General features: G+C 33.9%; 1 protein-coding gene across 2 annotated transcripts in view; it reads right to left on the bottom strand.

Annotated features, from left to right (window-relative positions):
• Positions 1–18288, bottom strand: part of ADAM32 (ADAM metallopeptidase domain 32) — a 97546-nt gene that overhangs the window by 20321 nt on the left and 58937 nt on the right. For both annotated transcript variants that reach the window (XM_074287312.1, XM_074287311.1), the window contains exons 11-16: positions 17908–18041; positions 15745–15931; positions 12633–12728; positions 10208–10403; positions 2969–3077; positions 1560–1743 (exon numbers count right to left, since the gene is read on the bottom strand). In XM_074287312.1, coding sequence (XP_074143413.1) covers positions 1560–1743; positions 2969–3077; positions 10208–10403; positions 12633–12728; positions 15745–15931; positions 17908–18041 — 906 coding nt within the window. The remainder of the gene's footprint in view (positions 1–1559; positions 1744–2968; positions 3078–10207; positions 10404–12632; positions 12729–15744; positions 15932–17907; positions 18042–18288) is intronic.

Genomic DNA, 18288 nt, shown 5'->3' with positions numbered 1-18288 from the left:
AAATTGAAACTATATCCACTCATATGAAAGAGTGTTCCAAATCTCTACTGATCAGAAAAATGCAAATTAAGACAACTCTTGAGATACCACTTCACACCTGTCAGATTAGCTAAGATGACAGGAAAAAATAATGATGAATGTTGGAGGGGATGTGGGAAAACTGGGACACTGATGCCTTGTTGGTGGAGTTGTGAAAGAATTTGGCCATTCTGGAGAGCAATTTGGAACTATGCCCAAAAAGTTATCAAACTGTGCATACCCTTTGATCCAGCATTGCTGCTATTGGGCTTATATCCTAAAGAATACTAAAGATGGGAAAGGGACCTGTATATGCCAAAATATTTGTGGTAGCCCTTTTTGTAGTCTAGAAACTAGAAAATGAATGGATGTCCATCAATTGGAGAATGGTTGGGTAAATTATGGTATATGAATGTTATGGAATATTATTGCTCTGTAAGAAATGCAGGATGAATACAGAGAGATTTGCAGAGACTTATATGAACTGATGCTGAGTGAAATGAGCAGAACCAGGAGATCACTATACACTTCAACAACAATACTGTATGAAGATATATTCTGATTAAAGTGGATATCTTCAACATAAAAAAGATCCAATTCACTTCCAGTTGATCAATGATGGACAGAACCAGCTATACCCAGAGAAGGAACACTGGGAATTGAATGTAAACTGTTTGCACTACTGTCTTTCTATCCAGGTTATTTATGCCTTCGGAATCCAATTCTTACCATGCAACAAGAAAATTGGATTTACACACATATATTGTATCTAGGTTATACTGTAACACATTTAATATGTATGGGATTGCCTGTTATCTAGGGGAGGGAGTAGAGGGAGGGAGGGGAAAATTTGGAAAAATGAATACAAGGGATAATGTTGTAAAAAAAAAAATTACTGATGCATATGTACTGTCAAAAAAATTATAATTATAAAATTAATAATAAAATAAAATAAAATTATTACCATAATTTGCAACTCAACCACAATTTGCCAGAAACAGGATTTGCTGAGCTTTTAAAAACTCAGTACCTCAATGTAGTATCTAGCAGTCATAGTCTATGTTCTCAAAGTCCCAACTTTGAGTTATCTTGGTTCTCAACTATGAGTTGAATTTAATAAATTTTAAATCCTACAGCCTCCTAAAATCAAAGGCAGAATTATATTTCATTTTCACAAGATTTGGACTTTTACAATTTATACTACAATTTATGTGTACATGTGTAAATTCTTATAGTGTTGTTCTCAATAAGTGACTTTCAAAATGAAAATACACCTCACCTAGAATCATCCTAGGAACCTTTGAGTTGTAGGCAGTTCTAAGGCTTAAGTCGTGTCTTAAGAGAAGGCTGCTTTTCAACAGAGTTAGATAATAAGCTACAGAAGAAATAAAGTAAGATTGGTGGCAGCATTTTTGGGTATATTCATTAGGAAATGCTTTGATTGCACTCTCATATTTTATATTGAAAAAAAGAAATGTGAATTTTTATGTTTTAATAGGAAACAAATATGTAATTATTTTCCTAAAAAAGATTTTACTTACCTTCTTCACATCACATGGACTTCCATTTCCTATCAACATTGGATCTGGAGTATTTTGTTTAAACTTGTGATCTAAACTTATACATACAGTGTTTAGCACAAAAGTATATATCACAGCAACATTTTCTCGAACATATGGTTTTCGATATGGATATGTACAAATTAACTTGCCACAAAGAAGATTCCTACAAATGTAAAAAAGAAATTGTTAAACACATAGTGGGAAAATTCTGATCATCTGATTTCCAATGATACTATCTGATGAAGTCAAACAATGTGAGGGGGGATGACAACAGAGCCAATAAAGTATTAAGTGAAGTAGAAAGATATGAAAACATTAATCAGTCAAACCTGACAGAACTAGTTACTAGGTAACCCTTGCATAAAGTTTAAAGAAGGTTTTGGCCAAACTTGGTAGATTTACAGAATAGATAACTCTAAGGAGTGTGACCTCTGGCAAAAGGAAGAAGGACCCACTGAAAAAGAACCTGTGGATTTACCTTTCTAAATCTATAGTTCACAAGCATCCACCAGGATACTTACCTACCTGTGATGTTCTGTTTCTCTAAGTCGTGATCGTTCTCTGGGAGGTAGTTTCTTTGGGGAGCTTCTGGAAGCAGCTTTAGTTTCAGTTCAGTTCAATAATCTCAAAATGCAGCCAGGAGTTAAAGTCCTTTATTGTCTCTTTCCAAATCTTATATCTAGATCCTTTATTTTCTCCTTCAAGCCTTGTCTCCTTCACTTGGGGCTCGGCTAGCTTTCTCTGAATCCAAAGCCTCCAGCCAGCACAAAGGTAGACGAGGGAATAAATCAGACTCTGCCTCCAAGAGTGTGGGATTGTGGTTTTCCCAGAATTCAATCCTAGTTATGAATATCCCGGAAGTCCATGAGCAGGGTTTTCCTTTAGACTTATGAATCTCCCCACTGAAATCCTGGCTCTCTGAATCTTCTTGAGCTTCCCTGAAGTTCTCCAGGGAAATCTTCTTGACCCAATCCAGACTGACTCTCCTTATTGAATCTTGGCTCCTTATATCCTCCCAGAGAATGGGCTTGTGGATAATCCCTGGGTTTGTGGGAGCTCCTTAAAGGATTAATGAGTGAGCTCCTTTAAAGGTGTAAACTCCCTCAAAGGTTTGAACTCCTTTAAAGGTGTGAACCAAGAAGATTACCTTGTCTCAAGTTCTGGCCCATAACATCTGTAAGAATTCTAACACCTACCTTTAGTAGTCAGTGTGTAGACACAATCAGCTTAAAACAAATACATTCTGAGATGACATCATAAGGATATTAGCTATAAAACATACTACCTAAAATCCTGGGCTATATTCTTGGGCTGCTGCAGAGATATTATTCCCACTGAAGAAATCACTGATCCTTCTATTTATCAAAATAAATATTTTCAAAACATACCTCCAGTTACAGAATTTAAATATATTTTCTGCATGCCGGCCACAATTCCCAAACCTGTCTTGCTGACTATTGATTTCTTCATAGCAAGCAAAGGGACCATTCCTGGAACCTGAGAATTAAAAATAAAATTGGATAACCAAGGCTTTTCTTTCTCACTTATACTATGCTTTCCATTTATTTGTCCATAATTGTGATGTGAATCATGACTGATATAACTAAAGAGCTTTCTAGAAGTATGAATAGGAAGAGGTCACGCACATGAATAATTATCATTGGTTATTTCATAATATAATACCACGCATTCTGTCTCTGTTGATGATTCCAATTTGACTCAAAGCCCATTAGTTTGATGATCATTCAATTTTAGTCATAAAATAGCAAGGTCCCTAGATGGAATGTCACCAAATTGAAAATGTCTTCCTGAAGTTACAAAGGACAACTCCAAATAATGAAATACACTTAAAAATGAAATAGAACCTGTTGAAAGACATTTTCCAACCAAGCAGAAGGGTTGGTGATTTGAAGCCTTAATTATTACATACAAATTATTTTAATTCTGGCATTTCCTAGTTTCTAATGAATTTCATTTCTCTCTGAACCATTCTGGAATGTTTTTATCATTGTTCCATCTTCTCTGGGGATTCCAGATGGTTCTATATTTCATAATGTTCACTTTCTTGTAATGTATGTTAAGATATATTTATACTTTGGGATCCTCCCTGTAACATTTTTAATCAGCAATTATTTTTGTCTATTTCTTTTTAAACCCCATGAGAAAAGGTGGACATGAATATGCACAATCAATTCTCATACTGGCATGTCAAAAACATCTCATTTTACATATTATCCATCATTTCTTCAAATAAACAACAACAAAAATGATGAAAATATTATGTTGTGATCCACATTCAACCCCCCCATTCCTCTCCTTGGCTCTTATCACAAGATCATTGGAACTAACCTGAATCACCTCACTATTGAGAGCCATGTCCATCAGAATTGATCATTATATAATCTTGTTGTTGCCATGTACAATGTTCTCTTGTTTCTATTCATTTAACTTAAAATCAGTTCCTGTAAGTCTCTCCAGGGCTCTCTAAAATCATCCTGTTGGTTGTTTCTTACAGAACAATAATATTCCATAACATTCATATACCATAACTTATTCAAACATTCCCCAACTGATGTGCATCTATTCAATTTCCAGTTCTTTACCACTACAAAAAGGGCTGCCACAAACATTTTTGCACATATGAGTTCTTCCCTTTTTTAAGTTCCCTTTGGGATACAGACCCAGGTCTTTTACTCTCCAGAATGATTGGATCAATTTACAACTCCACCAACAATACATTCCAGTTTTCCCACATCCCCTCCAATATATCATTATCTTTTCTTGTCATCATAGCCAATCTGAGAGGTATGAAATGATATCTACCTCAGAGTTGTCTTAATTTGCATTTCTTATATCTCTAATCAATAGATTACTATTGATAATAAATCACTATTGATTAAGAGCATTTTTATATGATTAGAAATGGCTTTAATTTCTTCATCTGAAAATTGTCTTTTCATATTCTTTGACTATTTATCTATTGAGGAATGCTGTCTCATTTCTTAACTAGCCTTAATCAGTAATTAGGTCTTGCCTCAGTCAAACTGAGACCTAAAGTTCTTAGCTCTAAAAGGCCTTTCCCAGGGACCCCTATGTGCAAAAATGTTTGTGGCAGCCCTTTTTGTAGTGGCTAGAAACTGGAAATTGAAAGGATGCCCACCAATTGGAGAATGGCTGTATTAACTGGGGTATATGAATTTTATGGAATATTATTATTCTATAAGAAATGATCACCAGGACAATTTCAGAGAGGCCTGGAGAGACTTACATGAGGGATCAGTGAACTGATGAACAGAATCAGATTATTATACACTTCAACAACAATATTACATGATGATCAATTCTGATGGATGTGGCTATCTTCAACAATGAGAGGATCCAAATCATTTCCAGTTGATCAGTAATAAAGAAAACCAGCTACATCCACAGAAAGAACACTGGGAAATGAGTATGGACCATAACATAACATTTCCACTCTTTCTGTTATTGTTTGCTTGCATTTTTGTTTTTTTCTTCTCAGGTTATTTTTATCTTCTTTCTAAATCCAATCTTTCTTGTGCAATAAGATAACTGTATAAATATGTATACATATATTGTATTTAACATATACTTTAACATATTTAATATGTATGGGACTACCTGCCATCTAGAGGAGAAGGTGGAGGGAAGGAGGGGAAAAGTTGAAACAGAAGTTTTTGCAATGTTGAAAAATTACCCCTGTATATGTTTTGTATATAAAAAGCCATAAAAAAGGCCTTTCCCCTTGCACCTGGGGTGATCTCCAGTTGTCCTGATAATCTATCTATATCTTGCCAATGGAGAAAAAAGGAGAAGTGAGCCCTCCCCCTCACTCAAATCCAGTTCACCTCTTGTCAAGGTATCACCTCCCTGATGTTATGGTCCTTATTTCCAAAGGACAAACAACACTATCTAAAACCATCAGCAAGCATTATCTACAATGGGAGTAAGCTGGAAGCTTTCCCAATAAAATCAAAGGTGAAACTAGGATGCCCCTTATCACCATCATTCAATAATGTATTAAAATATAATTCTAAAGGAGGAAAAAGAAATTTAACGGATACTAACAGGAATGAGGAAACAAAACTACTTTTTTTATAGATGACATGTAGAATCCTAGAGAATCAACTAAAAAATCTTTAGCAAAGTTTCATTAAATAACAAACTCACATAAGTTATTAGCATTTCTATATATTAACAAAATCCCAAAGAGACCAAAAAAAAAAAAAAAAAAGAAAAGAAATTCCACTTAAAATAACTATAGACAATATGAAATACTCAAGAGTCTGTTTGCCAAGACAAACCAGGAAATATATAAACACAAACACAAAACACTTTTCACACAAAGAGAGTCAGAACTAAACAAATGGAAAATATCAATCTGCTCATGAGTAGTCCAAGCCAATATAATGAAATTACAATTTTGCCTATATTAATTTATTCAGTGTCATAACAGTTGTACTACTAAAAATTATTTTATAGAGCTAGAAAAAATAAAAATTTAATTCATCTAGAAGAACAAAAGAGAAGCTGATGAAAAAAATGCAAAGAATATGGCCTAGCTCTATCTGATCTCAAACTTTATTATAAAATAATAATTGTTGGGATTCTGATTGTTGCCTCTAGCCCTGAGCCCCACTGAAATAATTAATCATGCATCTTACTAGAATAATGAGCAGGTTAGCATATTCTGTAATCATATGTGACAATTATCACAATTATCAGCCAATAGTAAAGTAGCACCAATAGTTTATAGACCGGGACGTTGGACCACAAACCTTCATAAAAATCTTTCCCCCAACAAGGTGCCTCTGCAGTTCCCCTTCTTTGCTGTCTTTGGGTGAACCTATATAATATATAATTATAATTATATTATATAATATATAATTATATAATATCATTACCATACATTAATACCACCCTAAGTTTGCAATGTTCACAGACACTTGAGAGAAATGGGACACATCTTTTTTTTTAATTCAGGAAATTATAACTATTCACTCTCCCCTTCCAACTTGGAAAGTCTTACTTTTCCTCCAATTAGAAAGAAATGTATAAAAGTTTGTCTCTTCCTGTCTTCAAGGTCTAGACCTAAGCTAAGGAAATCTGGGACCTATCTATTAGATATACATTTCTTTAAAAATCAATATGCTCAGAAGATCAAACATTTGTTTCCTCCTTTCACTCATCACATGTTTAATCTTGTAACATGGTTTTGAGAGCCTTAAGGGAGTCTATAAGCTAATAGAACATGGAAAATATTGTTACATATGTGTCCTCCAAATAATATTTTGTCTAGCGGCAGCTTGTTTTTATCACTGATAATACAAACCTTCTAAATAATAGTTTGGCTACCACCAACTTGTTTTGCCTTTTTGACAATACCTCAAATAATAGTTTGCCTAGATTCCTGATAGACAATTCAGCTAGCACCAAGGAGACCCACCAAAATTATAGTATAAGAACCTCACTTTCAGAAGAACACTTGGGAGCATACTCTCTTCTCTAGTAGGAGTGCCCATTTACACTGGAGCACCACCTCCCCTCCAACCAGGATCATACCCTCTGTCCCAGCAAGTGGATTACCCCTTTTCTGCCCAATGCAGAATATAACAAGTTATATTCTATGATAGTGTGTATACTTGAGTGGGATGTCAAATCCTCTTTTCCTTTTGTCCCTTTCCTTGAAAACTTCGCTTGAACTGCCTATTATTTATTATAGCTTTTTATTTACCAGATATATGCACGGGTAATTTTTCAGCACTGACAATTACAAAACCTTTTGTTCCAATTTCCCCCCCCTTCCTCCTACCTGCTCCCCCAGATGACAGGTTGACCCATATATGTTAAATATGTTAAAGTATATGTTAAATACAATATATGTATACATGTCCAAACAGTTGTTTGGCTGTACAAAAAGAATCAGCCTTTGAAATAGTGTACAATTAGCCTGTAAAAGAAATCAAAAATGCAGGCAGACAACAATAGAGGGATTGGGAATACTATGTAGTGGTTCATACTCATTTCCCAGAGTTCTTTTGCTGGGTGTGGCTGGTTCAATTCATTACTTCTCTATTGGAACTGAATTAGATCTTCTCTTTGTCAAAGATATCCACTTCCATCAGAATACATCCTCATATAGTATTGTTGTTGAAGTATATAATGATCTCCTGGTCCTGCTCATTTCATTCAGCATCAGTTCATGTAAGTCTCTCCAGGCCTTTCTGAAATCATCCTGTTGGTCATTTCTTACAGAGCAATAATATTCATAATATTCATAATAACATTCATATACCACAATTTATTCAGCCATTTTCCAATTGATGGTCATCCATCTACTCATTTTCCAGTTTCTGGCCTGTTAGGTTCCTTACTAGGTGCTAAGTCGGTACTTAACAATTCTCTAGCTCAGAGTTCACACCTTTAGTTCAAACCTTTAAAGGAGTTTACACCTTTAAAAGAGCTAGCTCATTGGTGTAAAAGAGTTCCCACAAGCCCATTCTCTGAGAGGATAAAAAGAGGCAACACAAGTCTAGAGAGGCAGCCTTAGCTTTAGTTCCAATACTAGTAATCCCCAAAATGCAGCCAGGAGTTAAAGTCCTTTACTGTCTCTTTCCAAATCTTCTCTCCAGCTCCCTCTGAATCTAAAGCCTCCAGCCATCTCGGAGGGTAGAATTTCTAATCCTATTCTTCCTGAATCCTGGCTCTGAATCTCCTCAAGCTTCCCTGAAGTTCTCCCGGGAAGTCTTTCCCTTGACTCACTCCAGACAGACCCTTCCAGACTCTTAACATCTTCCAGACTGCCTCCTTCCAGACTGACCCGTGGCTCTTTTTATCCTCCCAGAGCCTATGGGAACTCCTACAACCAATGAACTAGTTCCTTTTAAATGTTAAACTCCTTTAAAGGTATAATCTCCTTTTCAGAAGTTTAAAGGTATAAACTCCTTTTAGAGGTGTGAACTAAAGGTGTGAACCCTGAGCTAGAAAATTTTTAAGTACCGACTTAGCACCCAGTAAGAACCTAACATCTCCCCCTTTCTTTTGATTTAGAACATAGGGTGGTCATGACCTTGAAACATAAATCCTTCAATATGGATTACTTAAACACATAGTAACATAACACATTCTAGAAGTGATGTAACAACATGATCAAATAATCATAAACTGAGAATTTATATATGTCCATAAGTCCATTGTCCATTAGTACATGTGTCAGCAATCCAATAATTCCTGAAAGTTTTAAAGTCCTACAATAGTGTTCATCAACAATTTTTCATCTCAAGAAGTCCAATGATCTCTTAGCACCTAGTAAGGAACCTAATAGGCTGCCACAAACATTCTTGCACATACAGGTGTCCCTTTCCCTTCTTTAAGATATCTTTGGGATATAAGCCCAGTTGTAACACTGCTGGATCAAAGGATATGCACAGTTTGATAACTTTTGGGGCATAGTTCCAGATCGCTCTCCAGAATGACTGGATATATTCACAATTCCACCAACAATGCATCAGTGTCCCAGTTTTCCCACATCCCCTCCAACATTCCTCGTTATCTTTCCCTGTCATTCTAGTCAGTCTGACAGATGTGTAGTGGGATCTCAGAGTTATCTTAATTTCCATTTCTCTGATTAATAATCACTTCGAACATTTTTTCATATGGCTAGAAATAGTTTCAATTTCTTTGTCTGAGATTTATCTGGTCATATCCTTTGACCATTTATCAATTGAAGAATGGCTTTATTATAAATTAGTGACAATTCTGTATATGTTTTGGAAATAAGGTCTTTATCAGAACCTTTGACTGTAAAAATGTTTCCCAGTTTATTGCTTCCCTTCTAATCTTGTCTGCATTAGTTTTGTTTGTACAAAAACTTTCCAATTTGAGATAATCAAAATTTTCTATTTTGTGATCAATAATGATCTATAGTTCTTCTTTAGTCATAAATTCCTTCCTCCCACACTGCCTATTATTTTTTAAGTTATTCTCAGCACTTGAACTTATTAAAAAGTTGTTTTTTTCTCCCGTGTCTTTGGCTGTCCTGAAAGCCTTTTCTCTAACATAAATTGGATTCACAGAGAAAGACTTACTTATTGACAGCTACATCTACACTAGGGGAATATGACACTCAGAACTCAATTGTAGACAGCTAGGATCAACAGAGGAAGACTCCTCCCACCCAAGAGGGAGCTAGAAAACAGTCATAAAACAATTATAAAACACAAGGCCAAGCCTGGGATGACCAAGACTTTTTAAAGATTTTATGAATTAAGGAAGTGTCAGTGTGAGGACAAGCCTTCAAGTCTATAATGGTACCATCATCTTAGCCAAGTCTGGATCTACATCTCTGGTTTAAGCTTCATTGGTCACATAATTCACCTTAAATTATTTCCCCAAGAATATATATCCCTTATGGACTCTTAAAATATAGAATCAAAAAAACTGGGTGACCATCTTATATCACCTATCCTTAAAGCTATTAGTGTCATCATCATTATTATTTAATAATTTAATTTAATAATTTAATAATAAATTATTATTTAATAATTTAAGTTCCTGTTTTAACTTTCTAGTGTTGATAACAGTAGTCAAAGTATACACAAATATCCTACCTCTTCCATATAGACGCCGACATTGGTGATCAGGGTTCTGGCACATTCCACCAAAACATAAGCTTGTACCATCAGCACATAAACTTCCATCTATTGCCTTTAAATCCCTTGGGCATGCTGAAGAACTGCCGTTACATTTCTCAGGAAAATCACAAAGTTCATCATATGCAGGTCTACATAAAGTCCCTCTATTAAACTGGTAAATAGCACATGAAGAATAGAGGAAAAATAAGAAAATTACTGTGTAAATAAACTTACTAAATTTTCTACTTCAAAACTTTACAACTTTTCTTTGTAATTTGTTAATAGTAACAAATTTCCCTTTGGGTAAATGAGCTAAAACTTATAAACATTCCTACTGCATGTTTTAAACCATATCTTGAAATGAAAACAAATTGAGAATTTTCAGAATTAAATTTTGAGATGAAAGGGATAGGAAATATGAAGCACGGGAAGAGGAATATATAGTAAGCCAAAAGAAGCGTTATGATTTCTTCTCTTACTCTCTTAATATAAATATTCTCTAGCAGTCTATTTTTAACACTCTTCTTTGCATATGCCTTCTTTCAGTGATTTTATCCACCTCCTATGGTTTCAACTAACACCTTCTCTGCAGAGAACTCCTAAATCTATATATTTAATCCTGGTCTCTTTAGAACTTTACTTATCTTCTCAACTATCTACTAGACTTCTTTACTTAACATGAAATTGTATCCACAATTCAACACATTCAAAACTTAATTTACCATTTCACTCCCCAAAAGATATGTTCCTCTTCTTGATTTTATGAACTCAGCCAACAATGTCCCCATTCTTCTAGTTATTTGTGTTTGTAATCTTAGATATGTCATTTTTCATTTCCTCCTCTCCTTTAATCTACACACCTAATAAGTCACCAAATACTGTCAATTTTATTGCCAAAATATTCCTTGAATCAAACCACATACACACACACACTTAGTATTCCCACTGCAACAACAACAACAGTGTAGTTCATCAGTAGCCAGCTAAATTATTGAGTTGTCATGTATAGATAAACCAACAGGGAAAACATTGATAATTGAAGGAAATATGGCCTCCAGATCAAATAAACAAGTTCAGACATCTATGAATACAAAAAACACACAAAAGAATGTGATTTAATACTTGATAGATGGATTTTGACAATACCATGGAATCATAAAATAATGTTCTTGAGTGGTTTAAAAAGAATCAGAATTATAACAACAGGATTTATGGCCTGCACAACAGAAATAATTGGCAAAATAGGAAATCCAGTGGTTAAATAAATAAATAAATAAATAAATAAATAGATAGATAGATAGATAGATAGATAAATAGATAAATAAATAACTAAATAACTAAATAAAAGAGGTTGCAGACAGCAAGATGCAACATGGTTAAATTTAACAATTCAACTCAAAAACAAATTCTTCAAGTGACCAGAAAACTTTTAAGCACAAAGGAAAGTAAATTTTAATAACACAAAACTATAATGGATCCAATATAAATTGCAAGAGAAAATTGAATAAATGTTATTATAAATAATAGTGGGGCTGAGGATAAAGCCTAGACTGACCAATAATCTGACAATCTAAGCTTAAAAACACAGGAAAAATAATGAAGCAATTGAAACATTCTTAAACAAAAATCCAAAGATTTTCTTCTGGAACACTCCAGACAACAGAAAAGCAAGAGATGAATGCCTGCAGCAGTCAGTCAGAAACAAAGTGACAGCAGATCAATAAAAGAGTTCTTTCTAAACATCCATGAGGAAATCAGAGTGAAGACAAAAGTGAAGTAGAATAACAATCATGTACATTATAGACAGGACTTTAGTCAGCAAAATTTTTAGGATATCACTGAAAATGTTTTATCAGGATAATGGTATGATCAAAGTTTTGCACCAAGAAGGCTATTCTGATAATTACAAATAAGAGAGTCTGAGTGCAGGCAGATGTCAGAATTCTACTACAATAGACCATGTTAAAGGTAATGAGAATCCTGAGAAAAAGATTACATGAATAGGATAGGAAAAAAAGAGAGATTTTAGATTACAGAGGAATATTGGCAAATAGTTACAGTAAAGAATGAAGGAAAGAGAGAAAACAAAATGATTACTTTGAATAATGACCTCAAGACTAAATATTTTATATCAGTGATCTGAAACCCCAATTTCAGTTTCTTTAAAGTTAAAAGGACATGTGGATTAGTACTGCAATTTAACTCTTTGTCTCTCTTCACAAAGATTTGCTAATCTGATTACCTATCCTTCCAAAGGTAGGGATAAGAAATGTATGCCATTTATGAGACTGGGGGTGGAGAGGACTAAAAGCTGACTTATGCTTGGTTTGATATCCCTGTTTTAAATGATTTCACTTAATACTTTTAAAACTTTTTAGGTGTTACCAAATGAAGATCTTACCTTACAATCTGGCTGGCAGCAAATTCCAGAAATACAATGTGCAAAATAATTTCTTCGACAGTAAATTGGATTACAGCATTTTGAATAGCCACATACCTATTAATAAAAAAGTAAATAGTTAAATGAACTGTATCTCATTTCAATAGAATCTATATTTCTTGACTATCTCTTAAGCATTAAGATTTTTTTATACTCACAAACTTACCACTTATAGTGTTTTATGTAAGAGTCACTTATATGCTAGAATAAATTTAAGGAAATATAATTTTAAATGTCCTCATACTACAAACTGTATCATTGTGAGTTTTATAAATATAACAAATCTTTGAATATGAAAAGCTTATCAAAGTCATAGAAAGCTTTATGTATGAGTCTAATTTTTTATAGTGTTTTCCCATCTTCATAACACTAAAGGAATTGAATGATAAAATCACATAACATTACAGATTGAAGGAATCTTAAAAGAAATTATCTAGTCTAATCCTTTGTGTTTGAAGAAAGCTGAAGCCAATAGACTTCATTCTCTTCTAAGATTTTGATTTTTTGATTTGCTTTTAGTTCTCCAGACTTTACTACCATGACTCATATTGGCATTTCTCTCAGTGCCTGAAACCACTTTGCTCTTTTCTCCTGTTGGTAAATTCCTTTCCAGGTCTCCATTGAAGAGGTCAGGTTTAACCTGGCCATGTTTTATTTTCTTCTTGGATGTGCTTTTGACTCTTCTGACTTTGTTACTATAACTTTAGTTGCCTCCTAAAATTTCCCACAGTCCCTGGGACATTCTCATCTCAGAACAATATATAGATTAATAGTCCATTTCATCTAATTGTGGGTGTTTCTCAAGGCTCTTTCCTAAACCCTTTAACTCTTTTCTCTACACCCACAACATATCCCATGAATTTGTTATTTCCTAATAATTCACAGATATAAATACATATATGGATATAGATTTGGACATGAATGTGGACTTAACATAGCCCCAGTATGCCCCCTGAGTTTCAGTCCCACATCGCTAACTGCCTATGGGATACACTGGATACAACTCAAATTAGCATGTCTAAAACAGAATAATTATATGAATGAGGTGCAAGAACAAGGACTGACACACAGAAATTAGATGAAAGAAGAGCCCTGGTAGTTCTGGAATCTTACATTGGGAATGGGTTAAAGAAGGAACAATACACACATTTGTAGGAGGACATAAAAGATTTCTAAATTTATTAATAAGAGGGAGAGGGAATAGGATAAATGGAATATGGAAGCTGTGTGTGGATTAATGGGAATGGGATAGTGTGAGGAGATCACTGGGATTGGAGTAAAGACGAAGGTAAAGGATAGGAGAAAAGAGTGAGGGAAGAGGATAATGGAGGGATCCTTGGGGTGACAGGTTAAATAATAGCAAGCAAGATAGTGGGTAAAAGTAAAGTAGTCAGCAGGGATAGGAAATGAGATACACACAACATAATAAGAATAATTAGAAAAAAAGCAGAGGTAGTAATCACTGATCTCAAAGTTAAAGTTAAAATAGATTCAATCGAAAGACATTAAAAGTCAACCAAATTAAGCCATATTATTTTAGATTATTTAAGACTACTACTATAAGTTTAAATATTGCTGTGGAATCGAAAATGATGAGTTGGTGGATTTAAAAAACATGCAAAGACTTGGCCCCAAAAAGGATAATATCATTCACCTGCAGGAAAAACAAGCATAGTAAAAAAAAAAACAAAAAAAAAAAAAACAAGCATCTCTTACATAGATGTATATGAATATTTAGTATATATGTGTATGATTAGAAATATGCATATGTGATATATTATATGTATATATATATATATATGTATATGCATATACATATATCCACACTTAATTATAGCCTGCTTGGAGGAGGTGGGGGGGTGGAGAAAGGAGAAGGAAAGAATAAGAAGAATAAAATTAAAAGTGCATAGCAGAGAACAAAAGAAAACCTAAACAGAAGCAAAAAAAAAAAAAAAAAAAGTTCTGAATATAAGGTGTAATATTTATTATATATCCTTTATTAAAATGAATATTCTTTCATTTTTTAATCCTCACCTATCCTGCTAGGCACATAATTTCTTTTCCTTTTTCTATTTTGTATTTAAATTTCAAATAAGTACATTTAAAAAATTACTCCCTTTCACAAATTCTATAATCCAACCAAAATGGCTTGCTATTTCTCACATACATCTTCTGTAGTTGTGCCTTTGCATATCTGGAATTCCACATATCTGGAATGCAATATATCCTTCCCTACATTCTTCAGATCCTTATTTCTTTCAAAAGTTTCACCTCCTGAATGAGTCTTTCCTGATCTTCCCAGTCAACAATGCCTTCTCCCCTCAAAATTACCTTGTATTTATTTTGTGTGCAAATAAGATAGATAAGGCAAATATGCATGTTTATGTACATGTTTTTCTTCTCTAATAGAATATCAGAAACTGTGTCATTTTCCCCTTGTATTCCCAGTTTCTAAGACAGTGTAGATCAGGGGTTCTCAAACTACAACCCATGGACCAGATGCGGCCCACCAGGTTATGGCAAATGGGCTGAGGGGCAGAGACAGAGTGTGAGTTTTTATTTTTACTATAGTCCGGCCCTCCAAGTCTGAGGGACAGTCAACTGGCCCCCTATTTAAAAAGTTTGAGGACCACTGGACTGTAGATGATTGACAAATAATTGTTGATCCATAGATTAATTGCTTAACAGTTTTTCCTTTATTAAAAATGAAGAATCATTGGTCAGGTTGCAGGGAGGAGAGAAAAGGATTCTGAAGAGATCAATCAGGATATGACTTTGATTAAAAGTAAAAGCACTAGTAAAAAAAAAAAATTACCAAAAAAAACATTCTATGAAGGGGAAAAGGTCCTCATGACGAGTTTTTTAACAAGTTATTTTTTTGTGGCACTTTTTAGACTTATCCAAAACTCCACAGCCTAACTCCCCTATGTTTTACAATATGTCTTAATAATGGTTTTTGACCTTTTTTTTTGTTTTTTAATGTTGCTGGATATACAGATTTTACAAAATATTTCTTCATAGCAATTCACAATATGATATGTTCATAATAAAATATGTTTCTCTTAATATTTACCGAGGGAGGGCCACAATCACACTCTTCATATTCAGATACTACATAATTCCCACAGGATCCATAACCCTCAGCGTAAAAATATTTAAGAGTTGGTTGATTTTTAAGACATTTAGCTCCTGTCTTTGAAATGAAATTGTGAAGGTCACTCAAGCTGCAGCGACTAAACACCTTAATTCCACTGGAGAGCCTAAAAATGAAATAAATAACTTTGAAAGAAATATTACTTCTGAAAACCCATACATTTCTTGACCTATTAAAAAACAAATGTGAATATTGATTAGGTTAAGAAAAAATCTAAGTGATTCAAAATAGAAATTTAATTAACTCAAACTGATACTGTCAACATGAGATAATTCTACTTTTCTTATTGGAGTATATTAAAATATATAATCTTGATTTGGCAATGATTAGATATATAACCTTAACTTTTCAGGTTTGTATTAGAATGTAAGAATACTGCATTGGGAAACAGCATCATGAGGCAGGACAGTTAATTATGTCACCAATTATGCTCAAGGATATAAACATTTCAGGAGCTATTTGGTTAAGCTCTATCATAGACCTAAGATGCTGAAATGGACTATAGGGGTCATCTAGTTTGAACCCTTCAGATGAAGTAACGGGCTCAAAGCTGAGAAATACACATATTCTTTCTTTTGTCAGTTTCTATTGCAAATTTGAATGCTAAGGCATTTGAAAGATATTAGTTTATTATGAATAATGGCTGTCTATAGTTTCTTTCTAGAACAATATTAACATGCTGTATTTTTATTATTATTTTAATCTGATTTGGGTCACACCAGGACTTTTGTGGGATCCATGCATCTTGCAGGCTTTTCTTCTAGGAATTCTGATGGACTTTAAAAAATTTTTCTTTGTGTTTATAAATGTTTTGAAGTTATTTTCTTCTGGATTTGTCTTAAGCATCCCTGGTTCCACCTTTCTTATCAACTGTTTTTTGGGGGGTTATTCATTCTTCCAACCTTATTTCCTTTGTATGAAGAATAGTCTCTAGAGCCATGATAGAGGTCTTACTTGGCTCTTATCTGTATTATCTAAGATCTTGACACTGTTTTCTTTGAACATTATGGACAGAGCACCAGAGCACAGAGCACTTCAAGGATCACAAGGAGCCACTTGAGGATGGGTCAAGTCAGTGAACTCTATAAGTTCCAACTCAATTTTGGGTCAGAAAATACAATTTCAGGTTTTCCCCCAGTTGGAGCTCTAGTAGATAGAATTTGACCTTAAACTACATCAGTCAACTAGAAAGCCCTTCAAGTTTAGAGCCAAAGAACTTCAGAACTCATCCTTAGTCTGATCTTTAACTACTTATCTATAGACTGCAGCCCAAACATAGGCTAAAATATAATCTAAAATCTTGTACTAATGTCAATTGGATGGCACAGTGGATAGATTCCCCTTCCTGAAGTCAGAAAGATTCATGTCCCTGAATTCAATTCTGGGCTTAGATTAGCTGTGTGATCCTGTTTGCCTGTTTCCTCATCTATAAAATGACCTAGAAAAGGAAATGGCAAACCACTCCAGTATCTTTGTCAAGAAAACCCTAAACAGGGTCACAAAGATTTGGATACAACTGAAACAAGTGAAAAACAAATGAAAGTGATATTTTCACAGATATAAAGAAATAGAACTGTCCCTATTCACACCTCCTACTACAGGTCCTAGCCTCCCTCTAAGCTGTGCCTTTGACATTATTTCTTTATAGATTGTTATTGCCTAGAAACTAAAAAAAGATTATAGATACTTCTGAACTTTAAGTCTGATTATCAATAACTGCAAAAAAAATTAATTAAATTTTTTTTAAAAACCCTGTAAACTTTGTCTCTTGTATTTCATCTGTAAAGAAATCCTGATAAATTCTGTAATGCGAATAGCCTAAGTAGAATAACTTTCCTAATCTATCTTTTAAATTAAAATTTGGTATCAGAAATTGTCTGAAAGGCCTATCTGCATTCATTCATTCTTAAAACATGTTTATTTTTTAAGTGTCTATTTTGTAAGGGATGGGCCAATTTGTGTTTTTCTGGGTATTTCTTTGTTTCTTTCTGGTCATTAGTTAGAAATGACTTGGATCTTATATACAAAATATATTTTCAATAAAATAAAAAACATAAGAAGGAAATGTTTCTTTAATCTTACACTGCTTCTGGGCTCATAATGCAGGTAGATTGCAAACAATGGCATTTCTTGTCATCATATCTTATTCCCAGACTAAGTCCCAGCAACTGTGCAATAATAACAGAAAACGCCTCCACAGTTATTCCTTTGGGATACTAATGTTGAGAGAAAAAAAAGGGGAGGGGAGGGAGAATTGTTATCAAAAAGTTTATTGAAAAGAGTAAGAAAATTAAATTATCAAAATTTTTCTTACTATTGCTATAACAAACATTGAAAAATAAGACTATTTAACAACCTGATCACCTATTCTTAAGACCTAGCTGGTAAGGTAAGCTCTATTAGTTTGGTGTGCCACATAAGAGCCATAACTGGCTGTCAGGATTTTAACTTAAAAGCACAGCT

Source organism: Sminthopsis crassicaudata, chromosome 2, assembly GCF_048593235.1.
Source record: "Sminthopsis crassicaudata isolate SCR6 chromosome 2, ASM4859323v1, whole genome shotgun sequence".
NCBI classification, from domain to species: domain Eukaryota; kingdom Metazoa; phylum Chordata; class Mammalia; order Dasyuromorphia; family Dasyuridae; genus Sminthopsis; species Sminthopsis crassicaudata.
Note: the sequence above shows the minus strand (reverse complement) of the source record. Positions and strands in the feature narration are given on the sequence as shown.